Source organism: Sycon ciliatum, chromosome 8 (genome assembly GCF_964019385.1).
Source record: "Sycon ciliatum chromosome 8, ocSycCili1.1, whole genome shotgun sequence".
NCBI lineage: Eukaryota > Metazoa > Porifera > Calcarea > Leucosolenida > Sycettidae > Sycon > Sycon ciliatum.
The window spans coordinates 1,545,525-1,562,138 of NC_088650.1; the positions used below are offsets into that span (position 1 = coordinate 1,545,525).

The 16,614-nt window shown below is 47.9% G+C and overlaps 1 protein-coding gene and 2 long non-coding RNA genes across 3 annotated transcripts in view; all 3 read right to left on the reverse strand.

The window, feature by feature from the left end:
- Positions 1-5,277: 5,277 nt before the first annotated feature.
- LOC135823471 (uncharacterized) overlaps positions 5,278-16,614 on the reverse strand; it is a 130,830-nt gene continuing 119,493 nt past the window's right edge. The window contains exon 2 of the long non-coding RNA XR_010554718.1: positions 5,278-5,390. This is a non-coding gene — a long non-coding RNA (uncharacterized LOC135823471). The remainder of the gene's footprint in view (positions 5,391-16,614) is intronic.
- Positions 6,321-7,969, reverse strand: LOC135823466 (uncharacterized). The gene is made up of 2 exons (XR_010554714.1): positions 7,212-7,969; positions 6,321-6,898 (listed from the first exon to the last, which is right to left on the reverse strand). It is a non-coding gene; the product is annotated as an uncharacterized LOC135823466 (long non-coding RNA).
- LOC135823465 (espin-like protein) overlaps positions 8,061-16,614 on the reverse strand; it is a 13,699-nt gene continuing 5,145 nt past the window's right edge. Inside the window, exons 7-8 of the mRNA XM_065336313.1 lie at positions 9,511-9,832; positions 8,061-8,361 (exon numbers count right to left, since the gene is read on the reverse strand). Of these exons, the coding sequence (XP_065192385.1) occupies positions 8,357-8,361; positions 9,511-9,832 (327 nt within the window). The 3' untranslated portion in view covers positions 8,061-8,356. The remainder of the gene's footprint in view (positions 8,362-9,510; positions 9,833-16,614) is intronic.

Consider the following 16,614-nt stretch of genomic DNA (forward strand, 5'->3'; position numbering starts at 1 on the left):
TTACTACAAAAAGGCCAGAAAATCCGATTACTGTCTTAAAATCAACTAATTTTCGCTGGCGATTTTATTTCGCTGATTTCGCCGCTTGGTACCAACCGGCCAAAGTAAATCGCAGGCCAAAGTTTGTCACAGAGGCAAATGATGCATGATTGAGCAATGGATGCATGTGAGAGCAAAAGTACCGATCGATTTCTTTTTGAAAACTCCAATCGGCCAAAGTTTAATGACGGCGAAAAGTTTCGTTTCTCATCGGCCAAAGTTTCTCATCGGCCAAAATTTGTTGATTTACAGTATAAGGAGATAAAAAGAGAAGAAGGAGTAAACCAAAAGTAGATGATATTAAAGAAATGACAATAAATTCTGCAAATACTTTTGCCTAACTCATAATATTCAAACTGATTGAAACGTTTTTGCAATACAATGATGTGGCCAATCAACGGAAAAAAAACATTTCCATGAGTTCTTATAACATGTACGATGAGCTAGGCAAAAAAGCATAGCGTAGGGCCCCTAGGCCCTGAGCTTCCAAGCTCTCTCGTTCGATATATTTTGGGGATACACTACGCCGAGAATGGATCGTAGTTTGCAGCGATGCCACGTGTCGAGCCTGTTGCCGAGTGCTGCTGTCAAGGTCCACGGGCCACAGTTGTATAGTAGAACCGGAAGGATAAGAGTGGTAAACATAAGCATTCTAGATAATAAAGTGTGTCTCTTCCAGGCTATAGTGCCAAACGCTCGGTTAGCGGCATTGATACGGTTCTCGATGTCACTTCCAGATCCCAAGAGACTTCCAAGTAATTTCGTCTTTCTCCATGCGTCATCATCCTTGGAAGGAGTTACAAATTGAGTTTTTGTTAGATTTAATCTCAGATCATCCTGGGCGAAAATTGGCTCACATTTCGCTGCAGCGGCCACCACAGCATCACGATCAGTGCCATGTATTGTGGTGTCATCTGCATACTGTGAGAAATGAGTAGGCAGGCATGAAGGGGAGGTGCAGGCTGCTCTCACCTGCCTCATCGCACCTTCTGCGTAGACAATGAACATGGCCGGAGACATCGGGTCCCCCTGAACCACGCCGATATTGGTCGAGAAGGGAGCACTGAGCTGCCCAGCAATCTTCACCCTAACTGTCGTATCGGAGACTAGCAATTTCATCATTGATGTGGGTGCACCCGAATCGGCCATTCGATCGAGCGCCTTGCCACGGTTTACTGTGTCGAATGCACCGCTGAAATCGAGTAATGCTGCCGAATAGTTCCAATTTCCGAGCAAAGCTCTCTCACACAGAGACCGCACACAGAACACCCCATCAGCTGTTGAGCGACCTGGTCTGAAACCGGCTTGTGACTCATCCACAAACTGCTGAATATTGGTGCTAATTCTCTTCGTGATTATGGTTGTAAGGACTTTCCGAACCACTGACAATAGCATTTCTGGTCTGTAACTCTTCGGGGCTCCTTTCCGGGTTTGCCATTTTTGTATATTGGCACAATAATTCCAGTAGTCAGGTCTGCCGGGCAGTGCCAAAGACTGCTATAATTAATATACCACTCTTTGGTCTACAAAGAATACCTTTTTTGATATAAACTTTCTCTTTAAGCCTTCACCTCCTAGTGTAACCTGAATTCCACGTCAAACCTTTCAGGTCCTAGCGGAATTCCCAAATAAACCACTCAATTACTGAATACGTAGAATACTCCAGTATAGAATGATATGAACACTGAAGCTAATGTGACATTACGGTAGTACAATAGCAAGTACGTCATTACTGTTCTAAATACAAACACTGATGATCCTATCCAACCTGACAGCCAATGCAAGAGGTTGCCTATTGATCACAATCATACAGTACCGGCAAAAGGCAAACGCTATCTGTCACTGCGCATTTTCCACTCAACTTCACACAGATGCAAACCACCAGACTCAGTCACTGGCAGTGCCGGCCACCAGCCAGGTGAATGTCTTGGCACATAATCACGGTGTGCTGTCGCAGTCCAGCACAGTACACAGTAATCCACAGACAACTACCGATATTATTAAAGATGATGTCACACACATGCATGCATACACGCACACACAAACCGGTTGCCGACTACTACCAGTACTACTACTAGTACATGCCGAATCCGACTATGCAGTCTCCTAGGCACGTGCACACACAAACACACGAACCAGCTGCCGAATCCGACTATGCAGTCTCCTAGGCACGCGCGTACGTGCACACACAAACACACGAACCAGCTGCCGAATCCGACTATGCAGTCTCCCAAAGAAATCGGTCCTTGTCGTCAAGGAAAGGTGTTACCAGGAGGCGACTGAATTGTTTCGAGACACTGGTGTAATGATAACGGACGAGGGATCACGATATCTTGGCGCAGCAATCGGAAGGGACAGTTTTCTTCAAAGCTATATCAAAACAAAGGTGGACGAATGGATGGGGGAACTGAAGAAGCTAGCAGTATTTGCACAAACCCAGCCGCAGGCTGCGTATTCTGCGTATGTGACGGGCCTCAGGGGTAGATGGGCGTTCCTCTGTCGTACCATGAACGTACCCGAACCCATGTTCCAACCGCTGGAGGACATTGTGAAGTCTGAACTGATTCCCGCCTTAACTTGCCGTGCACCCCCAGGCGACACCCTCCGAAGGCTTATGGCTTTGCCGTGTCGTCTGGGTGGGCTCGGTTTGATTAACCCTGTGTCCCTATGCCAACAATACGACTCGTCGGTTCGGATGACCAACCCTTTGTCTCGGAGAATCTTGTCAGGGGATGGCTCCATCGGTGACTCGGTAGTGTTAATCAGATCGGCCAAGAGAGACGCCAAGGCATCTTCTCGACGTCATCAGAAACTGGAATTCGACGAGATATCGGGCAGTGCATCGGAGTCGCTACGACATGTCATAGACGTCGCGAAGGAGAAAGGGTCGTCGAGCTGGCTGACGTGCCGTCCACTTAAGAAATATCATTTTAATTTAACAAAGGGAGAGTTTTGGGACGGACTCTGCCTCTGTTACGGATGGACACCGGCCAGGGTACCGTCACACTGCTCTTGCGGCCAAGAGGCAACTGTCGCGCATTCCCTGTCGTGCCCCTATGGAGGGTTTCCCTCCATTAGACACAATGGTATTCGGGACGTCACGGCCCGGCTGCTGGACGAGGTAAGGTGTGCACCAGTGTGTCCATCGAGCCCTTGCTGCAACCGCTGACGGGGGAGCGTCTTCGCTACCGGACCGCAAATGTGGAAGACCGTGCCCGGTTGGATGTCGCTGCCAATGGTTTGTGGGGCAGTCGTTTTGAGCGTACACTTATTGATATACGGGTTTTTAATCCTCACTCACGCTCAAATCGATCTGCACCACATACTATTGTGTATCAGCGACATGAAAAAGAAAAGAGAAGGCACTATGAGGAGCGGGTGAGGCAGGTTGAGCAAGCCTCCTTTGTTCCGGCGGTCATGTCAGCCAGTGGCGGAATGGGTCCAGCATCAACAGCACTGTATAAACGAATTGCTAATCTGTTGGCGGAGAAGAGGGGTGAGCATTACTCTCATGTAATGGCATTTGTTAGATGCAGGATTTCCTTCAGCCTTCTGAAATCCTGTATCATGTGCATTCGCGGTTGTAGGCGTTTAAATTTTGGTTTGAAATTTGCACCCTCCTGCGGAGCCCACGCTGCTTTGGCAGTGGCGGAGGCTCGCCTGCCGACGTAACCGTCGGAGATCATCATGAACAATGGACTGACTAATTATTCACTTGTCCTGTCTTTATAAATAACATGTTAGGCCAAACTAAAGAAGGTGTGTGGTTCGACTCACCCGACCGACCGTACAATTTCAGCCCGACCGTAACTTTTTTTCGGCGGGCTGTCGTGTGACTGACGTACGTGGACTGAACACGTCCACGTCTACGTGCTGTGCGGCGTGAGTCTGCGGACGCAGGCGGCTCCTTTTGGACTTGACTTGTAGTTGTACTGCAGTGCAGTGCAGTGAGTGGTACGACTGCTGCCTTGTGCTGGTAGTAGAGTCTACTCGATACGCGTATACAGTGTATTTACATGTACTAAAAAATATATTAAAAAAAAAAAAATCCGCCCGCCCGCCCGTAAAAAAAATGTCCATGTTAGTCGAACCACACACCTTCTTTAGTTTGGCCTTATTGCATATGTTAAAAAAAAGAATATGCACTATGCAGTCTCCTAGGCACGCGCGCACGTGCACACACAAACACACGAACCAGTTGCCGAATCCGACTATACAGTCTCCTAGGCACGCGCGCACACAAACACACAAACACACGAACCAGCTGCCGAATCCGACTGAGCAGTCTCCTAGGCACGCGCGCATGTGCACACACAAACCAGATGCCGAATCTGACTATGCAGTCTCCTAGGCACACGCGCACACAAACACACGAACCAGCTGCCGAATCCGACTATGCAGTCTCCTAGGCACGCGCGCACGTGCACACACAAACACACGAACCAGCTGCCAAATCCGACTATGCAGTCTCCTAGGCAAACGCGCACGTGCACACACAAACACACGAACCAGCTGCCGAATCCGGCTATGCAGTCTCCTAGGCACGCGCGCACGTGCACACGCAAACACACGAACCAGCTGCCGGATCCGACTATGCGGTCTCCTAGGCACGTGCACACTCAAACACACGAACCAGCTGCTGAATCCGACTATGCAGTCTCCTAGGCACGTGTGCACGTACACACACAAACACACGAACCAGCTGCCGAATCCGACTATGCAGTCTCCTAGGCACGCGCGCACGTGTACACGCAAACACACGAACCAGCTGCCGGATCCGACTATGCAGTCTCCTAGGCACGTGCGCACGTGCACACTCAAACACACGAACCAGCTGCTGAATCCGACTATGCAGTCTCCTAGGCAGGCGTGCAGGTGCACACACAAACACACGAACCAGCTGCCGAATCCGACTATGCAGTCTCCTAGGCACGCGCGCACGTGTACACGCAAACACACGAACCAGCTGCCGGATCCGACTATGCAGTCTCCTAGGCACGTGCGCACGTGCACACTCAAACACACGAACCAGCTGCTGAATCCGACTATGCAGTCTCCTAGGCAGGCGTGCACGTGCACACACAAACACACGAACCAGCTGCTGAATCCGACTATGCAGTCTCCTAGGCAGGCGTGCACGTGCACACACAAACACACGAACCAGCTGCTGAATCCGACTATGCAGTCTCCTAGGCACGCGCACACGTACACACACAAACACACGAACCAGCTGCCGAATCCGACTATGCATGACACTGTCACATTGAATTGAAAATGAAATTCTGAAAGGTACAATAGCCATGTATCTATGCGCTGTCCACACCAGTCTAGAAGAATAAATGGAAGATTTTCTGAACAAAACGTTTTCGTTCCCTTCTCACCAGGGAGTCGTCAAATACCGGGAGTGGAAACGCCGTTAATCTTGATTATCCATGCTCGCCTCGCGCAAAATTTTTGCAGTGCCTTGAGTACCTCAGCGTCGTCAAATGCAATTTAGAGTAGCCTTGAGTATTTTTTGGGAGAAAGCGTCCATCAGAACGTGTATACAGAGATATTTGCAGTGGTCTGCTCGTTTGATAGTAGGAGGACACCTAATTTATCGGTAGGCGTTATCGCAGTGTTGCGATGTTTGACTGGAGGCCCGATTCACGCGCGAATAGTGACGTGACTTTTGATGTAATTTATCGAGGAAAATAGCTCAGCCTCAGTAATCAAAGCCACTTGGTTCGACCCACGAAAAAACTTCTCGTAACCATTGTCCTTTCCATATAGGTGCTACCTGTGAATTTTCTCGGTGTAAGATGATATGCCACTGACTTTTTGAGGGACCCTTCGTTTCTAAAACATTATCGTTTTTTAATGACGACCACATTATTATAAAGTCAAGGAATTTCTCTTATTTTCTTCTTCAGTGTAAGAGAACATCACCGCTTTCAGTATGTCTCATGTCAAGAGGAAGCATGACAACGTATATGCACCACCAACACTGAGAATCCAATTGCAGATTTGGCCGGTTGTGGCGAGTATCACGGAATTGACAATGCACACCGAATTAAACTGTTCTAAATCCCTCTCTCTTTCTGTCTCGCTTCTCTTTGCCTACTTTGGGTGTCAGCAGTTACGCATGTGTACATGCACGCACCAATATACGGGTGCGCACGCACTCATTGGCATGCACAAACTGCACATGCACACACACGGCATGCACGAACTGCGCATGCACGCACATTCACACACACTGGAATGCATGCATGCATGCACACACACACCGGGTCCTGGTAAACACTGCCATTACGGTCACCTGTCCCCTTGCGGGGCCAACAACATGGAAGCGACGGCAGAAAGTCGGCAGTCTGCCAAGAGATCAGGGACCATATTCAATCGGCACGACGAGAGAGCCATCTTTGGCAGCACACACACACATACACACACACACACACACACACACACACACACACACACACACACACACACACACACACACACACATACTGACATGCCCACACTGTGCATGCACACACACGGTGGATGCGCTCATGTGTCTCAGATTCAATTATCTTTTCAAAGTTTGGTAGATTCGGAGACATGTTGGCCAGAATTTCATGGCCGAAAGTCGCCAACACCGGCTTGAGGCTAGTTAACTCAGGCTTTCTGCTAGCTCCCAGTTCTCTTCTCACCGCAACAACACACCAACCACCATGGTATCTTTTAGGTGTCTCTGCAGTGCAGTTGACTATGGCGGTGGGCTGGGGTGCTGCTGCTGTTGCTGCTGCGGATGATGCTGGCATGATGGACGGCTTTCTTGCCACTAATGTACCGCAAATTAAACTTGAAAACACAGCTGATGTGGTGTCCAGGTCTGGACAAAACGCACACGGAAAACAGCGCAGTATTTCTATATTAAGATTGTCACAAGTATCCATCCAGGTAGAGAATGCCATGTGTATCCTGATTCCTGACCATCACATAGTTTCTTAAATCTACCATTGCATTTCTTTTTACGAGTTTCACATAAAGTGGATGGCCCTTGCAACAGAAGCTTCCCTGGGTCTATACTTGACTGCAGGTTGATAAATCGAATGCTCTGTACATGCAGCATGCGTGTGTAACAAACCAAAACAAAGCTATTCCGTGATAGAAGTATTCACTCGATAAAGCTTGGTTTTACTCACCTCTCGCCCAAGTTCCTAAAACATCAGCCGTAAAATGGCTACCGATATCTCCCTATCCAGCATGACCATGCACTGCCGACGAATCTACGACGAAGAGTGATAATACTACAAAAGGGAAGCGGAAATCTGACGAGAAGGTTTATTTATGGAGACGTCTAAATTGCTCCGCTTGCAGGAAGAACCAAAATAAATTTTGTTATTTTGAAAATCCCGCGGAATTGGTGAATGTGGCACAAAAAAGATTATTTGAAAAAAATCGGCGTGCTCCAGCGCGAGGCGAGCATGGATCACGCTCGCGCATCTCGTTTCCACTCCCGGTATTTGACGACTCCCTGCTTCTCACCATGGGCTCATACAGGGTAGAGTAACCTAGAGTATTACATCAGCTGCTGGAATGAGTTTGTATATCTATAAGTGACTGGAATGTAGAAATAAAGAGTAACTTGAAATATATCTCTAAAAATATTCAAACCTCCTCGGCCAAATGAGGTTGAGGACTCCGGCCTAGTGAAAATATTCCAATATTATGTATTCATAAAATTCTAAAGAAATATTTCATGTATCTGCATGACTATAAGTAGTAATTCTGCAACGGGCATAGTAACCTGGTGTGGTCCTCTACAATTAGCTGTCTCTACTGTCTAACATACTAGACTATTTCATTTACGTATATTTAGTGGGGTGGTGATCAAGAATAACATAATGTTGCTAAAAATTGGCAGATATGACCAAGGAAGAATGGAGGAATGGATTTGATGGATAACTGCAGTGTAGAGACCACCAGAAGAGAGAGAGAGAGAGAGAGAGAGGAGAGAGAGAGAGAGAGAGAGAGAGAGAGAGAGAGAGAGAGAGAGAGAGAGAGAGAGAGAGAGAGAGAAAGAGAGAGAGAGAGAGAGAGAGAGAGAGAGAGAAGAGAGAGAGAGAGAGAGAGAGATACAGAGAGAGAGAGAGAGAGAGAGAGAGAGAGAGAGAGAGAGAGAGAGAGAGAGAGAGAGAGAGAGAGAGAGAGAGAAAGAGATACAGAGAGAGAGAGAGAAAGAGAGAGAGAAAGAGAGAGAGAGAGAGAGAGAGAGAGAGAGAGAGAGAGAGAGAGAGAGAGAGAGAGAGAACAGTACCAGCACTTGCTGCGTGAATTTCTTGACACCTCAATCTGTGATGGAGCAAACAGAGAATACCGCACAGCCACGAAGACGATCACATAATAGAATACACCGGAGCCAAAATAGATTGGATGCATGCACACACACACACACACACACACACACACACACACACACACACACACACACACACACACACACACACACACAAACACACACACACAAACACCTAAATCCACACTCATGCACACAATTTTAAATAGTTTCAGTTTTAAGGTGCGGCTAACACTCCACAAACTATGGTACATATCAGTATAATATGTAGTCGGATGGAGAGGCAAGGATTATTTATAAAAAGTAAAAAAGATCAAGGAACTACAAGTTACAGGCTATTCGTACTGCATTACCATGGTTACAATACACGTCACGTTTAGGAATACGACGTACTGGCAGACGTCGTTTTCATGCAGGTGCATTCACACAGGCACGCACACGCTACTCGTACAGCTGTGTGTACAGCTTCTTTTGGACACAAACTGCTGGGAACGACAGACCGAAACTCGGTACAGGGATCTGGATACGTCGTCTACGTTTTCGTATCAGGAGGACGATTTTCCCGCCACGTTTCGTGTTGTCATGGCTGTCCGAACGAAAACGTCACGTTTTGGGCGTAGCGTGAATGGCCCATTACACTATAATGTCCACTTACACCACCAGTTACTAAGTTAAAATCAGCTCATGCACGTGACTGTCAAGAGCTCTCAGTTCCTGGTGTTGGAAAGCGCGCGGGAAACAGCACATGCTCCATGCATAACATAACACGATGTACTACTACTACTACTACATGCATCATGAATGTCTGGAGTGGTCAAGGAATACCAAAGCGCGCAGGTACACGTGAACACTACACCCTTCAAAAGAGTAATGCGAGCGTTATGCGTTATGTGAGCGTTTATTTCAAGTGGACTGATCACAGGATGTTAAAGCCATGACGGCAAGGGCATCTAGCTGCCTAATTCACACCACATCTTAGACATGTGTTTTCCATCTGATGCAGGGCCGCAGCAACCAGTTTGGTCGGTCCGGCCACGACCGAAACCACATCATATTTTCTGTTCCTTTCCGGTCAAGTATCCCATTCGGCCGGACCAGCTGAAATCCCGGGTGTTACACCCCGTGATATGAACCGTATGGCTTACCTGTCGAAACATGATGAATGTCCAGTGGTTCCAGTTTAGCTAAAATCTCTTTGACACGTGTGTACGTCTCTGACTCTCTTATACAACTGAGAAACCTGTGGAACGAATCTGCATCTCCACCTCTCAGCTCATCCAGGAGTCTTTCGTTGTGATCGTTCGGGTCACGAATCGAAGCCAAGCTTCTCTTGAATCGAGGCGTGATGATTTCGTAAGCGTCACAGCGCGTCCGTAGTCCAGAAGGATCGAGGGTTTCTATTAAGGTCGGAAGCATGCGCCTGAACTCTGACATCTTCCACGGATTCTTCATCTTGCGGGTAGCGAACTGCAGACATACACCATGATGGAAGCAGAGAGTGAGAAATAAAAACGACATATCCCTTTTGCCCGTAACCAGGAACTTTCAGCCGAAATGAACAGGTCAAAGTTGCAAGTCGCATATCTGACATTCAGTCAGCCGGCGAGGCTGTTATGCAACAGCGCTTTGACAGCTCATGCACTGTACATATTTGTTTGTTGTAGCACTATTATATAGTGCTACAACAAACAAGCGTGAACAGGGAGCATTATGAACGTTGCCTGGATACGAATGTTAAATACAACTCCGGCTACGTATGTTTTGATCTATTGGCACGAAGCATGAAAATCTAGTTGAAAAAGAATAATTATTGTTCTGCCTTCTTTGTTTACCAGTGAATAAGAATGATGACTGCCCCGGGAACGTAATAGATTTTGAGGATCAAGAAATACAGGTAGAATTGTGCTTTGCCGTCATTTTGATGTGTAAACACAAGTTGGCTCTGCAGCTTCAGTTACTAAGTTCGTATCCAGAACATTCATTTTTCCAACAGCTTCCGATCCCGAGGAACACCCAACAGTAAAGATTAGTGTTTAAACCGAACACGGATTCTTCGAACGAATAATCTATCGAACAATTTCGCCCTCCATCGAACGAATAATCTATATTCTATCGTACGCATGATGGCATTTTTCAACACTTTTTCAGCACTTTTTAAGTAGTTTTTAAATTTTTTTTGCTGATTATCGGGTTTTGTTATGTGGAGGTGCAAAACCGGATAACATGTACCGTGAAGAGTACATAACCCCCGCCCCCCCCCAGAGTGTGCAACGCCTGATCCAGCTCTGCATATCGCATAGGGTCTTGGTCGAGCGTAATTGGATCTTCACTGCATCCATGTTTCCCTCGTTTGGAAAGAACAGAAGTATTACTAGATACCGATAGGAGATTAAACTTGGAGGAGAGGAGATTGAGAAGAAATACTGCGAGCAGATCTACGCAGTGCAAATATCAGTAGGTCAGCACTGAGCATAGATTTTTTTTTTTTTTTCGATTTCTGATAATTCCTACGACTATTCGATTATTCGTTCACCCCACGAATATTCTAAATTATTCGATTATTTGATTATTCGTTTCAACACTAGTAAAGATTATCTTATTTTCGATATTCTTCGCAATAGCCCACGCATCAGGTACCATAGAAATAAAACGAAACATGTTTTTCTATTCCTCTTTTACTGGACAAATGAAATTGGATGATAAATATGGTGGTAAAGACACACCTGGCAATTGGAATCAGTAAAAAATGAATAAACCATAAACTCGCGGGATACAAACGCAAGTCCAGCTACTAGAATTTTTTAAACGTGCAATATACTAGGAGTGCCACTTTGCATTTGAGCCGTGCAATGAATACGTCTGCAACCATTCGCATCCACTGCATGGGATAATTTAACTTCCCTTTTAAGTACTCGTAATTCCCCCAAAAGATGTCGGTATGGCGTATACTACCATGGTGAAATGAACCGTGATATACAGGAGAGATTTTTGCTTTTCGTGACAAACATCTTCCTAAGGGTGCGTGACAAATATGACAGGACAAAGACGAACCCAGAGGCGGCAAGGTGAACAAGGAACCCATGGCACTGAGAGTTCGAGGATTTTCTGGTTTTCGACCTTGCAGTATTATTGGAGCATACCAGGGGATTTCCTTTTGGCACAGGGAATGCGTAATGGCCATCAAAAGATGTGCCTGCGTCTCAGCTTTCCAGTGCACTTAGAATCGTGAAAATCGGTTGGGTTTGAGCAAGAAGTTGAAAAAGAATGCTAGATTGAGTTGTTGTGGCGTTTCCAAGGCATGATAGGAGAGTTTGGAAAGGACATGGAAATGGCCCTGATGTGCCTATCGAGCTGAGAGTTGTCAGGATGGATTTGTTTGAAATTGTGACATGCATTATACAGTATGACAGGATATACAGGCAAGAGCTGTATAGGCTGAATTTTAATGGGGCCGAAAAGGATTTTGGCCTGCGGATGCTGAAATTTAAAACGTGCTGATAATTTGTAGACTTACAGTATCCAGTGTCCAGTATCACAGTAGTAGATATCAAACTCAACTCACTTACTAAAGCCACAAGTCGCCAAGATACTCAAGACAAGATGCAAACTGGAATAATTCACTGCAGCTGGTTGTCGTCGCAGTGATTTCCAAGTGTCCATTGTACACAGCACGTTCAGCATAGTGCTTGCATATAGCTCCAGCTCTGGCAACAGAGCGACAGGCGAAGCCCTATCCATTTATCAGCTGGGCCGTGTGGATACGACTTTGCGTTTAACATGGGAGTGGCCACATTTTCCCCTGTTACTAGTGGAGCAGTTATGCCGCGCCCATCATCATCATCCTAACCCCAGTTGTCGTTCAGGACCGTACATGTTCGTCGTATCTGTGTTGAAAGAGCAGCGGTTGTTACTGCTGGGCAGACGAGATGGCCCATCCGCTACGCGGGCCATACCGCATGGGAATCATTGTAATGTCACGGTTCGCGAGTTGCGCAGATGTTGTGCTTGGCAATTTGGCCAAAACAGTTCGTTAGAAATCGTGGCCACTGGTATCAGAAATCTCGGGGGTAGTTCCGAATTCACCCCGCGTCTCAAGAGCAGACTTGATAGCGTAGCTGATCATCCGGAAGACCATTTATTAGTCGGGATGGTACTTGTTCATCGGATCACTGTTGGCAGAGCAGCTGTTGCTACCGCTCAGGGGACGAGACGCCCCAGCTGCCGCGCGGGCGTGCCATGGGGAACATTCGACATACCAGGTAACCAACGGAGAGCAGTTTTCAATGCCTCCGAATTCTGACTACCGACTACAAGGTGCATTGGTGCACCCAGCCCTGCAGGTTCTGACACCACCGTCGCCTGTGGGTGACATCGAATAGCGGCAGCAAATTGCTTTCTGTTGATATGGTTGGTCATTACTCACTACCTACCCTTGCCCCGCCGGGGGCAAATCATGGTTGCCGGGTGCACGCACGCATTCATGCCGACGTATCTGTGCCTGCCATGCTATACTTTCTGTCCGGAATATGTTGAACAAAAAATGCCTGCGTGCCCCTTTTGACGCCCGATCAGTACATTACGGCTTGTGCTTCTATTTGTTCCGCACTCACCACCGGCCTATGAACTCGCTGGTCGACGCTTTGTTCTGGAGTCTAGTTTTGTTTGCATTGAACACCTCATTAACAATTCATTCGCGCGGCGGCCGCCTGCGTCAACTCTATGGCTCACTGGCCGAGAGTGAGATGGCACCTCGGTGTGGTGATAAGACGTGGTATATCTTGACGCTGTGCACATAACATTGCCTGGCCAGGACTACCAGTATGCTGGCTGATAGCGTGGGCAACCCACCCTGTCCTGGATTGACCATCAGTCTGCTACCGTCGCCTCGTTCGGTTTTACCTGGGCCCTTCTCTTTTTGGGGAAACTTGGCCAACAAAGGCAATGTGCTCAAAGGCTCGCTGACAATGATGTGCAAGTTTGCGTCAACAACCATCACGCGTCCCACCAAGATAAATCGGACAGGAGGAAAGTGCTCTATGGCTTGGATAACCAGCTTGCACGTGAAAACGCACCAGATGCGATCCGGAGGCGCATTATGCATGGCTCAGCGCCGGGCAGGCTAGTAGCCAATAGAATGAGCTAACTTGGAACTGATGGCCAACGTTTGCGCTCTCCCAGCCCAGTATCAATGTTAGTGATTGGTATGTGGGCCCACGCCAGCATCTTAGAGCAGTGTGAGTGCGTAGTCCGCAGGTATGGCAGTGGTGAGGATATGGACGTGTGCTGCGTGCTGTACATATGTGGATGTGCACGTGGCAGGCGCGTATGCTATCGAGTCAAGTGATGGATGAGGTGCAGAAGTGCGGGTGGTGAGAGTTTGTGGCTACTGCTAGAGTGGCTAAGGCGAAAGCAGCCATCAGGGCTGGGCAAGATGGCCTGTTTGCTGGTACGGTATGTGCTTTTCTAGGCCGACAAACTGTATGCGGTGTTGGCGACGATCGGGCCAGTAAGTGGGCTCACACGAGCAGCTTGTGGTGGTCTACGGCCGTATATTCACTGTCACATGAATGCGAGGCGGTCGAGAGAACGCTGGTGCGTGCTTATGAACGTGTGTGTGTGGTGGTGTGTGTCATCATGTTTTGGCTGCTCACTGACAACAGGTACTGGTACATCCGCGTCGGGCGGAATGTCAGTTCGTTCCGAACTAGACTGGCAACGACTTGATCATCCCCACTGTTTCCTGTTGGAACAGGAATTGCGCCGTCGCAAGAACGCTTTGCAAAAATCCATCAAGGCTCTGCTGGCCAGAGCTTGTCTTCTTTGGTCCATGGATGTCGCTGAGACTTCGCAGAAAAGTCTTCAAGTCAACCAATTCGCGATTCGAATCTGGAGGGGATCATCCTGAACACATTGTTGTACACCGTTCGCGAAAAGAGGCGCTTGACGATCACAAGCTTTGTTTTTGTCCCACTTGGGCAGCGTTGCGTTCAGCAACCAATGCCGCTCACACACCGACGGTCCGTGCAACCGGTTTTGGACGCTGCTTCCCACCACGTAGAGTCTACCGCCTGTGCACATGGTGCATGTAGCAGCCTGGTGTTTTTTCAAACCCAGGTCAAAATGTTTTCAGGGGGGGGGAGAGCGTGCCCCCCCCCCCCCCCCCCCCTTATACCCCCGCCATGTGATAGGGACCATTAGCAAGCCGTGAAACTGCAACGCGAAGGGGGAGCTGGGTTAGAGTCCCGTCCTGACCACGCGAAACATACTCGTGTTTGACGAGTTTGGAGGGGTCTACTCGCCATGACCGCAACAAGTGGGTTTTAGTCAAGTACGTGCGAATTCAACCATGATACGGAGAATAGCACCGTAAATCGCGCCTCGTTTGGTCTTTGCGATTTTCTTCAAATTTCGAAAAATGTCTCACCCATTCTTGTTGGAATAAATACGATGGCGAAACGTACCAAACAACCAGTAGGATCATTGATTTTGGCATAACCGTTACTAACATGACACAGAACAGGATCGAGGGTAACCACAGTGCCAACATTTATGCTTGTTCAAGACAAACTTCAGCTTGCTCGCTCATTTATGTTTTGGCATGGACCTCGTGAACACAACCCTTTGCTGCACCCATCCATCGGCGATGTGGCTGTCATGGGGTTTCTTTCACTTTCATTCGGGTAAAAGTCAGTCAGGCTGAGAATTGTTATCAAGGAAAAGTTCGCAAAAACTAATAGCCAGTAAAAATATCAGAAAACTGTTTGAAACTGGAAAGCAGCCGACTCACGTAGACAGGTTGTGCACGCGAGAAGCTAATTCTCAATCACGCCGTGTTTCACGTGCGTTACGATGAACTCCTTACCCCCATTGACGTTTCACGGCTTGCTAATGGTCCCTAATAGTTCACCCAGCCCCCCCCCCCCCCCCCCCCCCCCCGTTCAATCTCAGGCTGGCTATGACCATGGAGGCAATATCGTTATTTCGTACTCGGACCCCTCCCCCATTCTGAAACGAACGCAGCTTGCTATGCTGGACGACGATAATCGCATGCATGTACAAGTACAATGTACAGTGTCGATCGAGTTGTGATTTTGGCTCACACCCCTACACCCCCCCCCCCCCCCCCCCCAACAAATGTTGCTCTCGTTTCAGAGACGACAAAAAACTTTTGCGACGACCCCTAATGAAAACTGTACAAGCTCACGCGCCCACAGACTCGTAGTACATGCCTCGTACGGTATGACTCATCATCTCCAGAAAAGTCAACAAAACGAAACATTCCGCCATGGCAAGACCAAGCGGAGTTACACTCTCTCGTGTTTATGTACTCTTGATCTCATGGACAGCTGTACAAATGTAGGACATGGTGGTGGTAGGTGCACCTCACGTGACTCACGTGACACCTAGTCACTGCGTAGTTCAACCAATCAAATGTACGACACGCTGTAATGTTTACTGTAGACACACAGTCAGGGCTCACCACGACCATACAAAATTCAAAAAGCGTCGACCACCATTTTGAATGCCGCCAAAACCAGAGTTTGTGCAGTCATAGCGGCTACGCACCCGAGTTCATGCTCATCGATGTACAGTCTAGTCGTAAAATACCGGTATTTTACGACTTCCTGGCCTACTCTGTACAGCGAAGGGCCAGTGCCGAAGCGAATCTTGTTGTTTGATGTCGAGAAAGACACGCGGAGAAGACGTCCTTTCTCCAAGCAATCTTGGTCATTTTTCTCAATCCGCTGGTGGGTATCGACCAAGATATGTCCGTGGGGTACTGGTGAACTTGAGTCCTGGCATCTACAAGAATTTGCCGCGCCTAGCTAACCAATGTTGTCAGTAGAACTCAGCGTTTCCTGATCGCGACTCGGCACACTCTTTTCTGTTTGGCCTCGCAGCTTTCACGCTGCGAGTGGGGAGTTTCCTTGTCACAAATGAATCCCTTAGTCATGACCATGATGAGAGGTGACTAGTATGATCCCTGACTGGCATGAGTCCTTAGCTTGAGTCAACACGAAGGTAAACTCTTCACTTGGAACGCTTGCTGTCTCCTCCGCCCTTTCTTGTTGCACTTGCAGATATGCGCACGGCTGCCAGTTTTTGTTGGTGCGCGCGGCGACGCACGGCCGACCTTGATGTCTTCAAAAAAGTAGAACAGCGATTCTCCTTGGCCGATTCTCATCATCGATAGCTCATTTTCAAGGTCTTGGAATTCTCTATCGGTTTACCGTCCCCGATTTCTAATT